The sequence below is a fragment of the Typopeltis vanoorti genome, chromosome 6 (assembly GCF_054136105.1).
Source record: "Typopeltis vanoorti isolate ZY-2024b chromosome 6, IOZ_Tvanoo_1.0, whole genome shotgun sequence".
Taxonomy (NCBI): Eukaryota; Metazoa; Arthropoda; class Arachnida; order Uropygi; family Thelyphonidae; genus Typopeltis; species Typopeltis vanoorti.
The window spans coordinates 103,888,181-103,905,793 of NC_143554.1; the positions used below are offsets into that span (position 1 = coordinate 103,888,181).

Genomic DNA, 17,613 nt, shown 5'->3' on the forward strand with positions numbered 1-17,613 from the left:
AATATGAAGCTGGTAATATGGATAAGATAGTGACCGATAAATGGCACAGACAAGGTATTACATCAAGGAACTGAATTGGAAGGGACTGACTAGCAGTGTATACTGTAGGATTCTGTAATTAAACTGGTGCTTCTAAATTTGTACATCACTGATAGAGGAAATGAGTTAAGGGGAAATATCTGGTTATTTTTTGGAGGAACAAAACTGGACATAGCATCATCATCATCAAGCATATCAAGGATTTAGGCCTATTGTGGCCTGTTTCGGCCATAGAAGTCATAGTTGAATCTTTTAAGAGAACGTCCTGGTTTTCTTTTTAATAATGACTTCTATGGCCAAAACAGGCCACAATAGGCCTAAATCCTTGATATGCATGATGATGATGATGATTACCAAAACAAGTCTTGTACTTCAAGACTTGTTTTGGTAATCTTTCTATTTTCATTCTTTGAACGTGTTCCATCCATTTATGTTTATATTTTTTAATTTTTTCTATTACTGATTCTTGGTTTAATTCTTTCATAATATCTTCGTTTCTTTTGTGATCAAATAGGATATACTTTGCAGTTTTTCTCATATACTTCATTTCTGCAGTTATTAATCTTTGTCTTTTTGTTTTATTGTCCAGATTTCACTTCCATGCAATAAGACTGGTAGGGCTAATGTATTATATACTTTTAGTCTGATTTGTTTTTGAACTAGGTTTGGTTTGAATATAGAGTTAATTACACCTGTTATTTTAAAATATTTTGCAATTTTTGGGTTTATTCATTTTCTTTTCAATCTTTTTCATTTTCATATGTGATCCTAGGTAGTTAAATGAATTCACCTGTTCTAAGATCTTGTTATCTATTACTATTTTAGTTCTTACTGGATCTTGTCCTTTAAAGGCCATAGTTTTTGATTTTTCTGTTAATATTATCATACCATAATCTTTCGCTGGGGTGCTTAAGGGTCAAAGTTGTATAACTGAGCGGAGACTTCCACATAGCCTTTAAAAGAATGCGGAGAACCGACCAGGGCTTCTGACCTAATGTCCAATCCTCACCTTCTCATGGTGCACCCTGTTGGGTATCTACTTGGATACTGAACGGACGAGGATGGGCTGGCAATTTGGGATTTAGCCGACCAAATTGTATTCTTATTGGTTAAACCAAAATATAGAATGATGGTACAACATGACAAAATTTCATGCCGGATAGGGTGTCGCCCGGTTAAACAAGGCCCCAGTTGTTTTCGACAGGGAACCAGGGCGAACAGCGAAAAGTCAGCTACTGGAACGAATCTGAAAATAAACCCCAACTCAACATCACCAGAGTTAAAGATCGGTACTATTAACGTAAGAAGCCTGAATGGCAAAGAAATGGAGCTAGCTGAGGAATTAGATAAGTACCAGATCGACATAATAGGAGTGACTAAAACAAAAAAGACCAAAACTGGTGAGATCTTTCTGAGCAATAAATACAAAATGTTATATTCAGGCAATGACAATCAAGGAAAAGAAGGAGTAGCCATAGTATTCAACACAAAATACGAGGCTAATCTTCTTGAATGGCAGTCAGTCTCAAGTACAGTAATGTGGGCAAATATGAGAATGGGGAAGTGGACAATGAGACTTATTTGTGCCTATGGTCCAACAGAAGGTTCTACTAAGGTAGAAGTGGAGGAATTTTTTGAGGCTTTAGAAAAAGCAACTGACACAATGAATAACGAAAAGTTGGTCCTTGTTGGGGATCTAAATAGCAGAGTAGGAAATGATTGTGAGACATACAAAAATATTTTGGGAAAATATTTTTGGAGAAAAGAGCAAAGCTAATAATAATGGCAAATATCTGTTGGATTTCTGCTCAGAACATGGACTGGTTATTACTAAAACCATGTTCCAACATAAAAATGTGCACAAATTCACATGGAGAAAAGAGGCTAGGAATAAGAAAAGTCTCATTGACTATGTTATTGTTGATAGTGATGTTTTCTCCCTGGTGCAGGACACCAGAGTGTACAGAGGATTTGAAATTGGAAGTGATCACTATTTAGTCTTGAGCAGGATAAAATTGAATTTCATATTGAAAAGAATAACATGTAAGAAAGTTTTAAACGGAATAAAAGTTGAGCAGCTCTCAGATGTGAGCTGTAGACTAAAATACACAAAGATTATTGAAGAAAAAATGGAAGAGTTTGAGAACATGAATCAAACCTTGGAGATTCAGTGGCAAACTCTGAAGAAAACATTGATTGATTCTGCCAGACAGGCATGTGGTGAGGTTGTCTGTAAGGATAAAAAAATCAGAACTCCCTGGTGGACATAGGAAGTTAAAGAGGCAGTGGAGGAAAAGAAGAAAGCATATCAAAAATTCCTGTCAAATAAGTCAGCTTGTGCACTTAGAGAATATAGAGACAAATGCAAGAATGCTAAACACTGTGTAAAACTAGCTAAACAAAAATCATGGGAGGACTTTGGCAAGAATATAGAAAATAAATATCTAGAAGGTGGCAAAATATTCCGGAGGTTGTTGAAGAAGCTTAAGAATGGAGGAAAGAGTGCTATAAAAGGAATTAGAGATGATAAATGTGACATGAAAATGGGACAAAAAGATATCCTTGAAGTATGGAGTAATGACTTTGAAAAACTGCTAAATGAAACAAGCAGTGATGACAGCACAGTGGTAAAAAACACTGACCCGGCATGCAGTCAGGAATACATATCCACACTTGAAGTAGAAAAAGCCATCAAAGGCTTGAAATGTGGAAAGGCAGCAGGAGTAGATGATATTCGACCAGAAATGCTGAAGTATGGTGGTATAAGAGTCTTACAGTGGTTGCACTGCATAGTTCAGAAAGCCTGGGCAGAGGGACGAATTCCCGATGATTGGAGTAGAGCTCTCATAGTACCCATATATAAAAAGGGAAATAAAACTGAATGTGAGAATTACAGAGGTATTTCCCTACTGAGTGTTCCTGGCAAGATCTATGCAAGTATACTTGAGAAATGGTTGAGAAGAATTGTTGAAGAAAAGCTTGGTGAAGAACAAGCTGGATTCAGGCCAAATAGAGGCTGTCAGGATTAGATCTTCACTTTACGACAAATAGTCGAGAAAGCATGGGAATACAACAAAGATCTGTATTTAAGTTTTGTCGATTTGGAAAAGGCATATGACAAGGTGCCAAGAGAGAAGCTATTCAATACGCTGCAGTTATATGGTGTCAATGGGACATTATATCAAGCAATACTTAGTCTTTATTTGAGTTGTAAGTCAGCAGTTAGAATTGAAGGAAGTACAGGAAGATGGTTTAATGTTAAATCTGTTGTGAGACAAGGATGTACATTATCTATACGGATCACATTATGAAGGAAAGTGGTATTAAACCTGATATCAAAATTGGAGATGTTAATGTCAGCTCTTTGCTTTATGCGGATGATGTTATACTTCTAAATAAATCCGCTACAAGTCTGTAAGATTCTCTGACTAAATTGAATAGCTGTTGTAATAGATATGAAGGTCAGCAATAAAAAGACAAAGACAATGAAAATAGGCAGAATCATTGAAAATGTCAACTGTGTTGTGAATGGAGAACCTGTGGAACAAGTAAAACATTTCAGCTATTTAGGCACGATTTTTACTGAAGATGGTAAATTAAATATAGAAATAGACAACAGAATCAGCAAAGCTGGTATGGTCGGAAGTGAATTGAATAAATTCATATGGAATAAGAGCGAAATTAGTTGGAACAATAAATTAGCTGTATACAAGACAGTGTTCAAACCAGTTTTAACTTATGGATCTGAGAGCTGGGTCAGAAGTAAAACACTTGACCAAAGACTAGAGACCACAGATATGAGAGTCCTGAGAAAGATTATAGGCGTGAACAGATGGCATCAATGGCAGTATCATATTAAAAACGAGGATATTAGGAAAGAACTTGGCATTTTCAGCATCCAGGAATGCGTTAGCAGAGCTAATCTCAGGTGGTATGGTCACTTAAACAGAATGGGCGAGGAAAGATTAGCAAAACAAGTGTTCTCTGCCAGGTTGGCAGCAAAACGACCCAGAGGAAGACCAAGATATAGGTAGTTTGATACGGTACAAAGTGCTTTAGACGATAGAAATATAAGATCTGATAATGTTGGAGTGTTGACAAGTAACAGACTGATTTGGAGGAAAATTGTAGATAGGAAATTAATAATGATGTAATTTTTTTTTCATGTAATACTATCATATCCTGTACACCCCTTGAGGGTACATGGCAGGAATTTGATGATGAAGATGATAATCTTTGGCTATCTCATTTAGATCTAAAATAGCTTTCTGTAAGTTATCTTCAGAATTTGTAATTATTATTTGGTTATCGGCAAAAAGAAAAGTGTTTAAGTTCACAGCAGGAGAAAGTTTAATACCTTGATGAAAATTTTTATTCCATTTTATTATTATTTCATTTAGGTAAATATTAAATTGAGTTGTTGAGAGGGGCATGCTGTTGGACCCCTTGATTTATCTCTCTTGTATATGATAGCTCATGATTTAATCTTATTTGTATTTGATTATTTTCATATATACTTATGATAGCTTTTAGGATATTATTTGGTGTTTGTCTTTCTTTTAATATGTTAAAAAATATATTTTTTTTAACTTTGTCAAATGCTTTTTCAAAGTCAATAAATGCAATATATGTTTCTAAATTGTATTCTCTTCTTTTCTCTAATATTAATTTTAGGCAAAAGGCTGAGTCTATACATGATCATCCTTTTCTAAATCCATTCTGTACTTCTAAAATAAAGTTTTCGGAATATTTCATTAGATTGCTATTTAAAATCTTGTATATATTTTGTAACAGGAATTTAGTATACTTATACCTCTATAGTTTTTAGGGTCATCTCTATTACCTTTTATAAAGATAGGAATCACAATTGATTTTTTCCATTCTATTAGGGGGGTTACCAGTTGTATAAATTTTATTTAAAAATGTTGAGAGTTTATTTTTCACTTGGTTAGACTATAATAAGTTTAGTTTAATCCCTAAAGGATTAAACTAAATTTATTTAAAAATAATAGGAGTCTTTCTTTGAATCTAGTTCCTGCATATTTATATAGTTCTGAACCTAGCTTACCTTCTCCAAGTGATTTTCCATTTCTTGTTTCTTTCAGGCTGATTTATAATTCTTCTTTAGTTATTTCCTTTTCATTTTCGTTAATTGTTTGCCACTTGTCTTTTTTAAAAATTTGTCTGTCCACAATTCTGTGTAAAAATTTAGAGATTCTTCTAATTTCAATTTAATTTTATGTTTTCTTTGGTATCTGCATTTAAGTGTTTCAAATTCTTATATACATTGGGTCTTATTTTATATAAATCATGTTCTAAATTAGAAATGACTTTGTTCCACGATTCTCTATGTCTTTTTCTGACTTCTCTTTTAGCTATAGCTCTTATTCTTTTATATTTTATTTCATCTTCTAATCTTTTAATGCTTAACCATTTATGATAGGCTTCTTTTTTCATTTTGATTATTTCTTTGGTTGTATCATCCCGTATCTTCAGTTTTTTCCTTTCATTGAATTTTTTGGTCTTTCTTAAGCTTTCATTTGCTGCTGCATTTAGTATCATTTTTATATTGAGCCATTCTATTTCCATTTCTTCATTTTGTTTTATTTTATATGTGATCAGAATTAACCAATATCTAGATATTGGTTAATTCTTTGTTCATATAGCCATTGTACATTTGTGTCATTCAATAGTCTAGTTTCATAAACAAATGTTTTAAATTTTCTTTCTGTTCTTGTTACTTGAAGCCATTTACGTGGTAATCTTAATTTTATTTTAATGAGGAAGTGATTACTATTTATTTCATATCCTCTGTGAACTCCAGGAGTCTCGGTTTCTTGTGTGGCTAGTAAGCTGTCTATATGTTTGTAATCCAGAGTTGACATTTATTAGTTCATATAAAATAATTAATAAGATGATATAAAGATCCTGCAGTAGGATCCGCAAAGGCATTTGACAGGGTGCCACATGATAAGCTGATATTTAAGTTGCAGCACATCAGTTTAAATGTCAGGTTAGTCAAATGGATTCAGGATTGGCTGACTGATAGGTATCAGAGAGTTGTGTATGGTGGGGCAATATCAAGGAAGCAGAAGGTTACAAGTGCGGTTCTGCAGGGCTCAGTACTGGGACCTGTATTGTTCAACCTTTATATCAATGATATTCTCAATGGACTGCAAGGGGTCATTCAGTTGTTTGTGGATGATGTGAAGCTGGGAAGGGTTATCAGTAATAGTGCAGATGTGGCAGCCCTGCAAGAGGATTTGAATAAACTAGACAGATGGGCAAATGAATGGGGGGTGTTGATTCCATGCAGCAAAATGTAAAGTCTTGAGGTTTGGGATCGATCCATCAATGGGAGGATGCATACTCGATTGGAGGAGCTGTACTGGAGGAGGTAGGGGAGATAAGAGATCTGGGGCGGTGATGATTGATAGAAAACTGAAATTCAGGGAGCACATTGCAAAGGTGGTGATGGTAACTCAGAGGATTGCTGGAATACCGAGAAGGACGCTAACCTGCAGAGATAAAAGAGTCATCATTCCGTTGTATAAGACCCTGATCAGACCACACTTAGACTATTGTTCTCAGATTTGGTCCCCAGGTTTTGAAGGGGAATAAACTGACTGTGGAAAGGGTACAGAGGCGGATAACAAAGATGGTTTCAGGACTGTACAATATGAGTTATGAGGATCGACTGAGGGAATGTGGACTGCAGAGTTTGGTGGATAGAAGAAGGAGAGGTGATATGATCGAGACTTTTAAACTGTTGAGAGAGTAAACATCGGAGAATTCTTTCACTTGGTGGAATGGCGGGAAGGAGTGATGACAAGGGGCCATCTCTGGAAGTTATGAAAGGAGGCTGTGCGCAATAGGGTGAAAAGTGGTTTCTTTGAATGGAGGGTGGTCGAACCTTGGAATGCATTGCCTGAGAGAGTGGGTGGAGTGGGAACGGTTAATGGGTTTAAGGAGTGGTATGATAAACTTTGTGTTTCCTAAAAACGACCTCCCACGATGAGTCTTTTGACTCCATGGAGGCCTGGATAATAATAATAATAACTATAACATCTAATGAAACGTTGATTTCTTTTCATTTAAGATAAAATAATCTAATATTGATTTTCATCCTCTTGCTGCCCAAGTATATTTATGTATGTCTTTATGTTTATAAAAAGAATCATTATTTTTAGGTTATTATAAACTACAAAGTCAATTAATTTTTTACCATGCCTGTTTAGAGGATGTTTTCCATATATTCCTATATTATTATTAATTTTTGTTTTTCCAATTTTTGCATTTAAGTCTCCTGCTAAAATTACATAATCGTTTTTATTTATTTTATTATAAATATTTTGTAGCTGATTATAAAATTCAATATTATCCTGTTCTCTTCCTTCTTCTGGGGCATATAAACCAAAACTGGGCATAGAAATAGTTAATTACTTACTTACTGTCCTCTTCTGTCAGAGATGGGTTGAATCTTCCATATTTCCACAACAACCTCCAAGAGTCTTTGTTAGCATGGTCATTTCTTGTGTGGCTGGTGAGCTGTCTATATGTTTGTAATCCAGCGTTGACCTTTATTAGTTCATATAAAATAGTTAATAAGATGATATAAAGATCCTGCAGTAGGACTAGCAGTAAAGGATAAAGGCTGCCAGTTTAATATGGCAAGTGTAAAATAATGAACTTTAGGATGAAGAGATCACAAGCCATATACCAAATTGGTTGAAGTGGATTGCAAGAAACTGATGAGGCCAGAATTTTTTATTTTTATTTATTTATTTTTTTTTGGGGGGGGGGAGTGTGGACAGGGGAATTGAAGTAGAAAAGGCATATTGCAAAGATGGGTTATTATTCCTCTTTATAAAGTTTTAATAAGGCCATATCTGAATTATTGCACACAGAATTGGTTGCCTTGTCTCCTTGGGGATGAGAAGATGCAGAAAGGATCCAGAGATGAGTAACTAAGATTATGAGAGGCCAGTGGAATGATCCATGTGAGGACAGACAAAGATCTGTGAATTATTATGGCTAGTTTATAGGTAGAAGAGGGAATATGTTAGCAAAGTATAAGTTAATAAAGGGGATTTAGAAACTGAGTAAGAACAAGGGGTCATTCCTGAAAATTGTGTAAGAGTGTGATTAGCAAATATATGAGGACTAAATGTTTTGCTTGTAGGGTGGTGAATGGGCTGCCAGAGGTAGCTGTGAGTGCTTTGTTGGTGAATGAGTACAAGAAGATGTATGATGGGTAATATGAGAATAATGGTTAGTATGTACATAAGCAAAAAGACCTCCTGTTGATCAACAGGAGATCACCTTGCTTATGTCTTCTATGTTGAACAATTCCATTAAAATGTCTTAGCAACCTCAAGTGGTCATCTGCTCTTGGTAGCTTTACAACATTTGATTCGTTTGCATACTAGCCTATTAAGTTAGTTCTGATCACATGGCTTGTCTTGTGAGTTCTATAACTGAGTTTCTAGTTTTCTCTCTCATCACATACCATATGATGTCAGATTGATCCAAAACTCCATTCTTTAGGATGGAGCCTGTGGGATGGCACAGGCTCTCTCTCTCTCTCGCTATATATCAGTGACTTTCTCCATTTGACTACAAATCCAATCGATAATTTTTCTAACAATACAGCATGCTTCACTCCTCTGTATCAATTGATTCATCTATCTGAGAATTTGGTCCATGGACCAAAGGAGCTTTCTCTTGTACTTCCATGTGCATTTTCTCATTATATCTAATCACAAGCATGTTTATTTTAATAATCTTTCTTTTGCACGTTATTAATTTTTTATTTTGCTTAATAGTTTTCTTAACTTCAACCTATCAACAACCTATATTATTTTATAGATCTGTCTATGCATATTAACAACAGTTTATAGATCATTATTTTAATGAACAAGTTTCCAGAAATAAATTCTTTCAATATGTGTTACTGCTGTGTATCAATTTCTTCATTATGTAGTGTTGCTCTCACAGAAGCATTGATGTTTATGAATATCTTCAGGTGGCAAATGATTTTCATTACCCAGATGTGCAGTTAAATGTGCAGAGTTCTCAGCACATTTAACTAGTGGACTATCCACAGTAGTAATAGCATGGTATTAATTCTAAAACTTTCATGAATGAATTTACTTAACATAAAGAAAATAAAGAAATAGATAAAATGTGCAAGTTTTTTACATTTATGCAGTGTTGATATACTAGTGCTATTAAATTTTTAAATATTTAATATTAACATCAGCCCACAACTATCAAAATCTTTGGAAAATGTTCAACAAACTCCTTAAAGTAAAAATAATTTATTATAATAAATAAATAAATATTGAAAAATCATAAATGTTTACTTACAGTTTCTGTCTGAAGAGATGAGTTAAACAGCTTAAAAAATGCACTCAGGCTGAAATGATACATGGTATTTAATCTCTTCAATTCAACTATCAAAAAGTAAAGACGGCTACCAAATTCAGCCAGAGGAAGATAAACTTTTCTCTCCTAAAAAAATAATTTTCTGTTTTTATTTGAATTCTTCTGTTTAATAAAACTGAGTCAATTATAAAAAAGAATCTTCATCTAAGACAATCACTATGCATTAAACAATTACACATCTCTTAATTCATTTATACTGTATATTTTAGTATTAACTTCATTATCAATAAAGGTATCAGTTTTCTAGGCATAAAAATTAAATTAGAAATAAAATTTTTTAATGAAAAACATCTGCTCAATTAGTCAATCCACGAGATTTTTAAGCATATACAAAGATTTCAAAACATAACAAAGATGTGAATTTACTCACTTCATTTAATGATGACTGCAACTGTTGTGACTCCGTAAGAGATGCTGTAATGTGAGAGCTACTAGATTTGGTTTTATTTAAAGAATTAATCAATTCTTTGTTTTCTAATATGTTTCCTTGTGCAGATACCAATTGTTCAAGAAGTGATTCCTCAAGATGAGTAAGCTGCATTTTTAAATCTTCTTCTTGTTGCAATAGTAATGTTCTTCTTTCTTCTAATTCAGGTTTTTCATGTTTCAGTACTGTTGCCAGCAACTATATAAACATTAAAAAAAATTTGAAGTTCAACTTTTATTATTGAAAAAATGAAGAAGAAATTATTATATTTACGGCCATTATGCCTGCTGCTGTTTAGGAGTGCCTCTGTTTAAATGTCGCTGGCTTCTTACTCACGGATTCTTAGGGCATTGTAGATGTATATTTACCAATAAATATACATAGCATAAAGGAAGAGAAATTTACACATACCTTTTTCTGGGTGTTGTGGCTTTTCTTCTTTCTGCGATGTCCAAACTACTGTGTGTGTGTGTGTAGGGAGGATGTAGGCAATGTGGAAGAATTAAATAGAAATGGCAAAAAAAAACGTTTTTTTTTCCATTTCTATTTAATTCTCCCACATTGCCTACATCCTCCCCCCCCCCCACACACACAGTAGTTTGGACATCACAGAAAGAAGAAAAGCCAAAACACCCAGAAAAAGGTATGTGCAAATTTCTCTTCCTTTATGCTACATATATTTATTGGTAAATATACGTCTACAATGCCCTAAGAATCCGTGAGTAAAAAGCCAATGACAATTAAACAGAGGCACTCCTAAACAGAAGCAGGCAAAATAGCCGTAAATATAATAGTTTGATAAGAAGAGTAACATGGGAGTTTTCCCAGAAATAATATCCATGAAGAAGAAATATATAAAGCTTCTTTGGTTCAAATTTTATCATTATAAAATATTTAAATTTTTACTGACTACACTAAGTTTGTTTACTGCCTATTTCAAATAATTAAACTCCTTATTATATTGGAAGTGTGACATAACCCCCCCCCCCCCACACACACACAAAAAGTGTAAATAAAGATATGAATTATCTTTAAAAAAATGAATATAGTAAAGTTGCTGTATGATTTAATTAAAAAAATGTTTTCAATATAATCTGATTAAGATATATATAATATCAGAAATTCAGATTGAAGAAAGGAAATGAAGGATGCCTAAAGTCCTAAACGGTGCCACCTAGTGGACATAATTAGAAATTCTTGGCTATTGGGCTGCTTGCATGTGGATGACTATCTTAGAGGACAACAATTCAATAAATGCATATTTGTTGAGATTGGAGTTTGTTAGGGAATATGCAGATTAGGTGATCTTTTTCTAAAGGATCCTGTAAAGGGTATCCAAGTACTATTCCAAGTTGCTGAAGTGGTGACTGAATGTATTCTTGGTGCTCTGAGATCCTGATGATGTGGCAGTCAAGTCTGTTTGGCCGAAGTGGGATAGGTTGTAACTGCAGGGTACTTGGAAGAAATCAGGCAAATGTAAGAAATGTAGAGCAGACAAGATTGTTAATTTTCATCCATTCAACCATTTTACACTTACCTTATTCAGTCTTTTGGCCTATGGAATACATTCACACACTGATGCTGTTATGTATTTCTCTGTCAGTTCCCATGCAGTATTTATTTCCTTACCGCTGACCTCCTCATTCCAAGTTTTTGCTCCAAGCTGTCTCTTAAGCCAGTCATAACCACCAGGCTTATAATTTCACATATATCCTTTCCTCACAAAAGTCTGCATATGTCTAGCCACAACACAGGTGATTACAAGGGTGGTCTGAAAGGTTCTCGGCCTTGACCATAGATGGCAACACTATCGACAAGATTTTTTTTTCTAAGTTGGTACATCTGTCATAGGCATCCATGCAAAATTGCAAGTCATTGTATCAAGTAGTTTGTTTTATATAACTGTCTGAAGCAAAAGTGTTATTTGTATCCCTTGAAATGGATAAAACTGAGTATGTTGTGGTTATAAAATTCTTTATAAAAGAAGGTTTAACGCCAAAAGAAATTCATTTGAAAGTTTATTTTACACTTGGTTAGACTATAATAAATTTAGTTTAATCCTTTATCCAAGTGTGAGCAAACAAAGTTTGCTTGGTCCACCTTTGCTACGAGTTGCCCAGTGTTGTACTATCTTACCCCAGTCCTGAAAATATTTTCAGGTACAAACTTTGTTTGCTCACACTTGGATAAAGGATTAAACTAAATTTATTAAATTAAATTCATTTGAAGTTCATAAAACTTTATGGGCACTCTTCTCCTTCGTTTTCGACAATTAAGAAATGGGCTGCTGAGTTTAAACATGGTCATACCAGCCTTTAAGATGATCCATGTGAGGAACGTCCAAAAAGTGTAACAACACAAGAAATGATTGATCAAGTGCATGATGTGGTATTGGATGACCGGCGAGTCAAAGTACGTGAAATTGCTGAGACTATAGGCATTTCAAAAGAACGTGTAGGATATATTTTACATGAAGAATATGAAAAAGCTTTGGGCAAGATGGGTGCTGTGCTTACTCACAGCAGATCAAAAACTCACTCACATGAAAATCTCTGAACAGTGCTTGGAGCATTTTAACAAGAATAAAACTGATGGAAGTTTTTTCACTTGACTATGCTACCAATTATACAGGGTGTTCGGGATAAATTTGACATATTTATAATTAATTATATTTTTCCGTAAGTTACATGTATTAACACACACTTCTCTTCATTTAAAAGTTTGGACCCTTCTTCATTCATATACAAGATGTCAGAAAGGATGGATAGCTGGAACCCACCTGAATCATGGAAGAGAATAACTTGTATCATGATGATTCGTGCCCGCCATCAAAATAAGGATATTACGACTGCTGCCCAATGCTCCCTGAATACAGTAAAAACAATCAGGCATGAACTAGAGACTTGCAATGGTGACTACGAGGATGTAGCAAGAAGAAAGATCCCTAGCAGACGATCTGATTGCGTTCGTACAGCAGAATTCCTCGCAAATCTGCAGGAACAGGTGTTGAAGAACCCTGGCATTGGAATTCGGGCTTTGTTCGTGGAGTTGCTAACTGTAGTCAAGCCCTGGATAACAAGGGTAGCCAATGGTAGGCCGTATGTATGGCAGCAGGATTCGGCCCCTTGCCACACCTCTGGGAAAAGTCAAAAATGGTTGTCTGAAAATTTCTACGACTTCACCAGTCCAAATGTTTGGCCTCCAAACTCCCCAGACCTTAACCCCATGGATTATTTTGTATGGGGCGCAGTTGAAAAAGACACCAATCGCACTTCCAGTAATACAAAAGCCCAGTTAATGGATAAAATTAAAACAGTTTTTGCGGCCCTTCCCAGGGAGACTGTAGCATCAGCTTGTTCGAGGTTCCGAAGCAGAATTGAAACTGTGATCGATGCTAATGGTGGTTATTTTGAGTAAATCTTGTTGATAGTATTGTAATTAACTCTGCCTGTAATGTTTTTTTGTCAATTCATTAAATTTAATAGATACAAAGAAGATTTTCTTTTTCCTTACGAAACTGTCAAATTTATCCCGAACACCCTGTATATTTGGTTTAATCCTTTATCCAAGTGTAAGCAAACAAGTTTGAGCCTGAAGTATTTTCAGGTCTGGGACAAATCGTGGCAAAGGTGGTATAACTTCTCATCACTTGCCTTAGTATCCCATAATGCAAAGCACATCTCCTTGCAGACATGTATAATGCTATGCATTAAGGGAAGGATCACTACCCAGAACAGGTTCGACCTTTATTAAGGTCTCATCAGTGGGAGCCAGACGCAGAAGTGGAAATATTAAGGTGGAAGTAATGGAGAAGTCATATTTCCATATATGAGTTGCCAAAAGATGTCACACTTTATTATTAAAATTCTCTAGATTAGAGATAAGTTGATGGAAGTTTTTTCACTTGGCTATGCTACCAATTATATATTTGGTTTATATAATATAAATCTCTAATCTAGAGAATTTTAATAATAAGGTGTGACACCTTTTGGCAACTCGTATATGGAAATATGACTTCTCTGTTACTTCCACCTTAGTATCACCACCTCTGGGTCTGGCTCCCACTGATGAGATCTGAATAAAGGTCGAAACCGGTCTGGGTTGTGACCCTTTCCTTAATGCATAGCATTATGGGATAGTAAGGCAAGTGATGAGAATTTATACCACATTTGCCACGAGTTGCCCCAATACTGAAAATACTTCACCCGCAAACTTTGTTTGCTTGCATTTGGATAAAGGATTAAACCAAATATATAACTGGAAGAATAAAGCTGATTTTGTGCATCAATTTATTACTATGAATGAGACTTGGATTCACCATTACACATCAGAATTCAAACAGCAGACAAAACAGTGGACAGCAGCCAGTTGTTCAGCGTCAAAGAAGACAAAGTTGGTTCCATCAGCAGGAAAGGTCATGGCATTGGTGTTTTGGGATGCTAAATTCATTTTGTTTATTAATTATCTTGAAAAGGGTAAAACAATAATTGGGGAATATTATTCCAATTTTTTAACCAGACTAGATGAAAAAATTTATGAGAAAAGATCCAGTTTGCTGAAGAAAAAAAAGCACCTTTCATCAGGACAATGCACTTTCCCACAAAGGTGTTTTGGGAAGGTGCATTGCCCTTTCCAAAACATCTTTTGGGAAGGGAAATTCCCCAGATTTGGCTCTCTCTGACTTCTGTCTCTTCCCAAAACTAAAACTTTTTTTTCCCTTGCTGGTCAGCGTTTTTCTTCGAATCAAGAGGTGATTGCAGTTGCAGAGGGAGTAGTTTGCAGATCTTACTGAGAACCATGGGATAATGACACTGGAGCATCGCTGGAAGAAATGTATTAGTCTTAAGGGAGATTATGTTGAAAAATAAAAATAAGTTTGAAATTATAAATTTGTTTTTTCGTTGTTAGGGCGAGAACTTTTTAGACCACCCTCGTACTTCATGATTACCTTCACCAACTGGAGAGAAGTGTGAAACCCCCTCTCACAATTACATCCTCTGATGAAATGATCAGATCTAGAACTCATCATTAGACCTCTTTGGAGTTAGCGACTAATCATGGGAGATCCTCCATCACACACAGAAGCTCATCATACTGTGGCTTTAATACATTCGCTTCTCCACACTTGCAGGCAATGCATTCCAACTACTCCTCACAACTCTGCATGCAAAAAAGCTATTCCTCACCTATTTGATCACACCTTTTTTTACAGAGCTTTCAGGGATAGCCTTTTGCTCTTCCACTATCTCCACCCATTCTATGAAAATTCTGATTCACACTAATCTGGTAATTATCCTTTACCAACTTATATATCTCAAATATATATATATGTGTGTCATCCTTCTATTCACTAGACTCTACAATATGCATTCCCTCGATTTCAAGATTCTCAATATTCCACCATAATCCACCTTAGTCATTTATTGGTGAACTCTTTCCACCATTTATTCATGCCTTTGAAAACCAGGTGACCAAATATGTGGACTGTAACCGATGCATTTCTAATCAAAGCATTATACAATTTAACCATAGCATCGTTATTTCTACATGTCAGTATCCTCTGCACCATTGCAATAAACCACTCTGCCATCCTAACAATTGGGGAAAAAAGACCCTGAAATTTCAGGTGCTTATTTGCCAACACCCTAGATCTCTCATCTCCTCTAATACATCTCCCACCAATCTTTAGCTATGCATCCCATATGTGCTTTCCAGACTTTAAAACCTTGCATTATGCTACACTGAGCCAATATCCACATTCATTCGCCCATTCAGAAAGTCTGTTCAAGGCCACTTGCAATGCTACAACATCTATTCTATTCCTCACGGTTCTTCCCAACTTTGCATCATCTGCAAACAACTGTATATCATGTCACCATTGACACCTTTCCTAATATCATTCACATGGAAATTAAACTGCAATGGCCCTAAAACAGACCCTTGAGGGGGACACCACTAACTTTCATTGCCTGGTGTGTGGCAATGAAGTGGCTTGAAAAAGTTTTACATTTTGTCTCTAGAACAGGCTTTCTGGACTATGTAAAAAAAAAATAAAAAATAAAAATTCTTAGCATAATCATGGTACTAATGTACTATAGGATTACAACTTTTTGTGGGTGGAAACCACATAAAAAAATTGTTGTATCTATTTAGTGAGATAACAAAATAAGGTTTTAGTTTATTTTCTCACTGAGCTACCAAACATACACAGCCATTGTTAATTGTTGCCAGTTATTTATATTTTGAACAAATCTCTTTCCCTCTCCTCATAAGATTTTTTTTTTTTAATTATGTCATTATTATGTCTAGAGTTTATAGGATCACATGTTATTCACTTCACATAGCAAACTTATATGACACACATATAATATCATGAATGTTTATTATTAATATTTGTTTGCAGTAATGAAGGTATTTCTGTCCACATGTGCTTTCTCTTCTTTATATTTTCAAATCTCACATGGCTCACTAATGATGGTTCACATAGTTATACTGTTTAGTAATTCAAATATACCAACCGAATATAGATCTTTAATTATTGTTTTCTAATATATCCTAACAGAAAAAAATTACCCCCCCCCATCCTCCACGCAGATTTGATTACAGTTGAAGAACCATGATGATATGTGGTACATCCACCAATATGTAAGGATGAAATTGCCATTGGGCACAGAGTAAATTGGTGTCCATGTTTACTAAAGAGGCTGATGTTACTACTGAGGGAGAACTGGAGCTTTTGGAACTTCACAAGGACGAAGGACTGAAGCTAGTGAAGCAAAGTTGTTGTTCCGTAATTGAGATTTGGAAGCAAGTTCTGGACCAATGGTATCCAACACTTAAGCAATGTGCCAGAAAACTGATCTCCATTTTTGGGACTACATATTCCTGACTTTCAACTCTTAAAGTTATTAAATCTAAATATAGATCAGTTTATTACACTTGCCTCACCAAATGACTAAGTTCATGTCAGGACAACTGGGACTCTCTCTCACCTGGCAGTGAGAGAGAGTCCCAGTTGTCCTGACATGAACGTGTTAAGGCTCTTTACTTTGGACTCACTCTTTTTGCTCTACTGAAGTGTTGCTATTGGAAAAAATAAATTATATTAAGACCATCTTCCTGGCTAATGGCTTCAACAAGGCTATTAACAATCATAGAGCTTCATCATTCCCTTGTAAGAGGTTGTTCATTGCATTACTATTCCTTATTTCTGAAAGAATAATCAAATTATTATATCAGATATCCTTTTGCCTATTAACAAGATTTATGCCTTTATTAGGCTCTTTAAAGGATAATCTTGCATCTGTAGCTATCCTAGTGTTTATCAAATTCCCTGCCATTGTAGGTTATCATATTTCTTCCAACTGGTAGATCTGTTAGTATTTTGTTTTTACATTATTTATTATTTTGTGATGATCATCTTGATTACATTAAATTCCATGAACCAGAATAGTCTGGACTTACAGAACATGCCATCTGCATTGTCGAGTCCTTTGGAACAAGATAAATCCTTACTAAACATGGTTCTCTCTCTCTCCTATGAAAATTATTTATTTATTTACTTATCTTTATTTGAAGGTGTCTGAGGGAGGTCAGACTGGTGCAGGACATGTACAGAAATGTGAAGACAAGAGTTCGCACCTGCCTGAGAGAGACAAAGTTTTCCAGTGACAGTTGGCTTGCGTCAAGGGTCAGCATTA

General features: G+C 35.1%; 1 protein-coding gene across 1 annotated transcript in view; it reads right to left on the minus strand.

The window, feature by feature from the left end:
- The window catches only part of btv (dynein cytoplasmic heavy chain beethoven), a 1,245,321-nt gene that overhangs the window by 258,824 nt on the left and 968,884 nt on the right, over window positions 1-17,613 (minus strand). Inside the window, exons 61-62 of the mRNA XM_090394552.1 lie at window positions 9,857-10,111; window positions 9,409-9,552 (exon numbers count right to left, since the gene is read on the minus strand). Coding sequence (XP_090250678.1) covers window positions 9,409-9,552; window positions 9,857-10,111 — 399 coding nt within the window. The remainder of the gene's footprint in view (window positions 1-9,408; window positions 9,553-9,856; window positions 10,112-17,613) is intronic.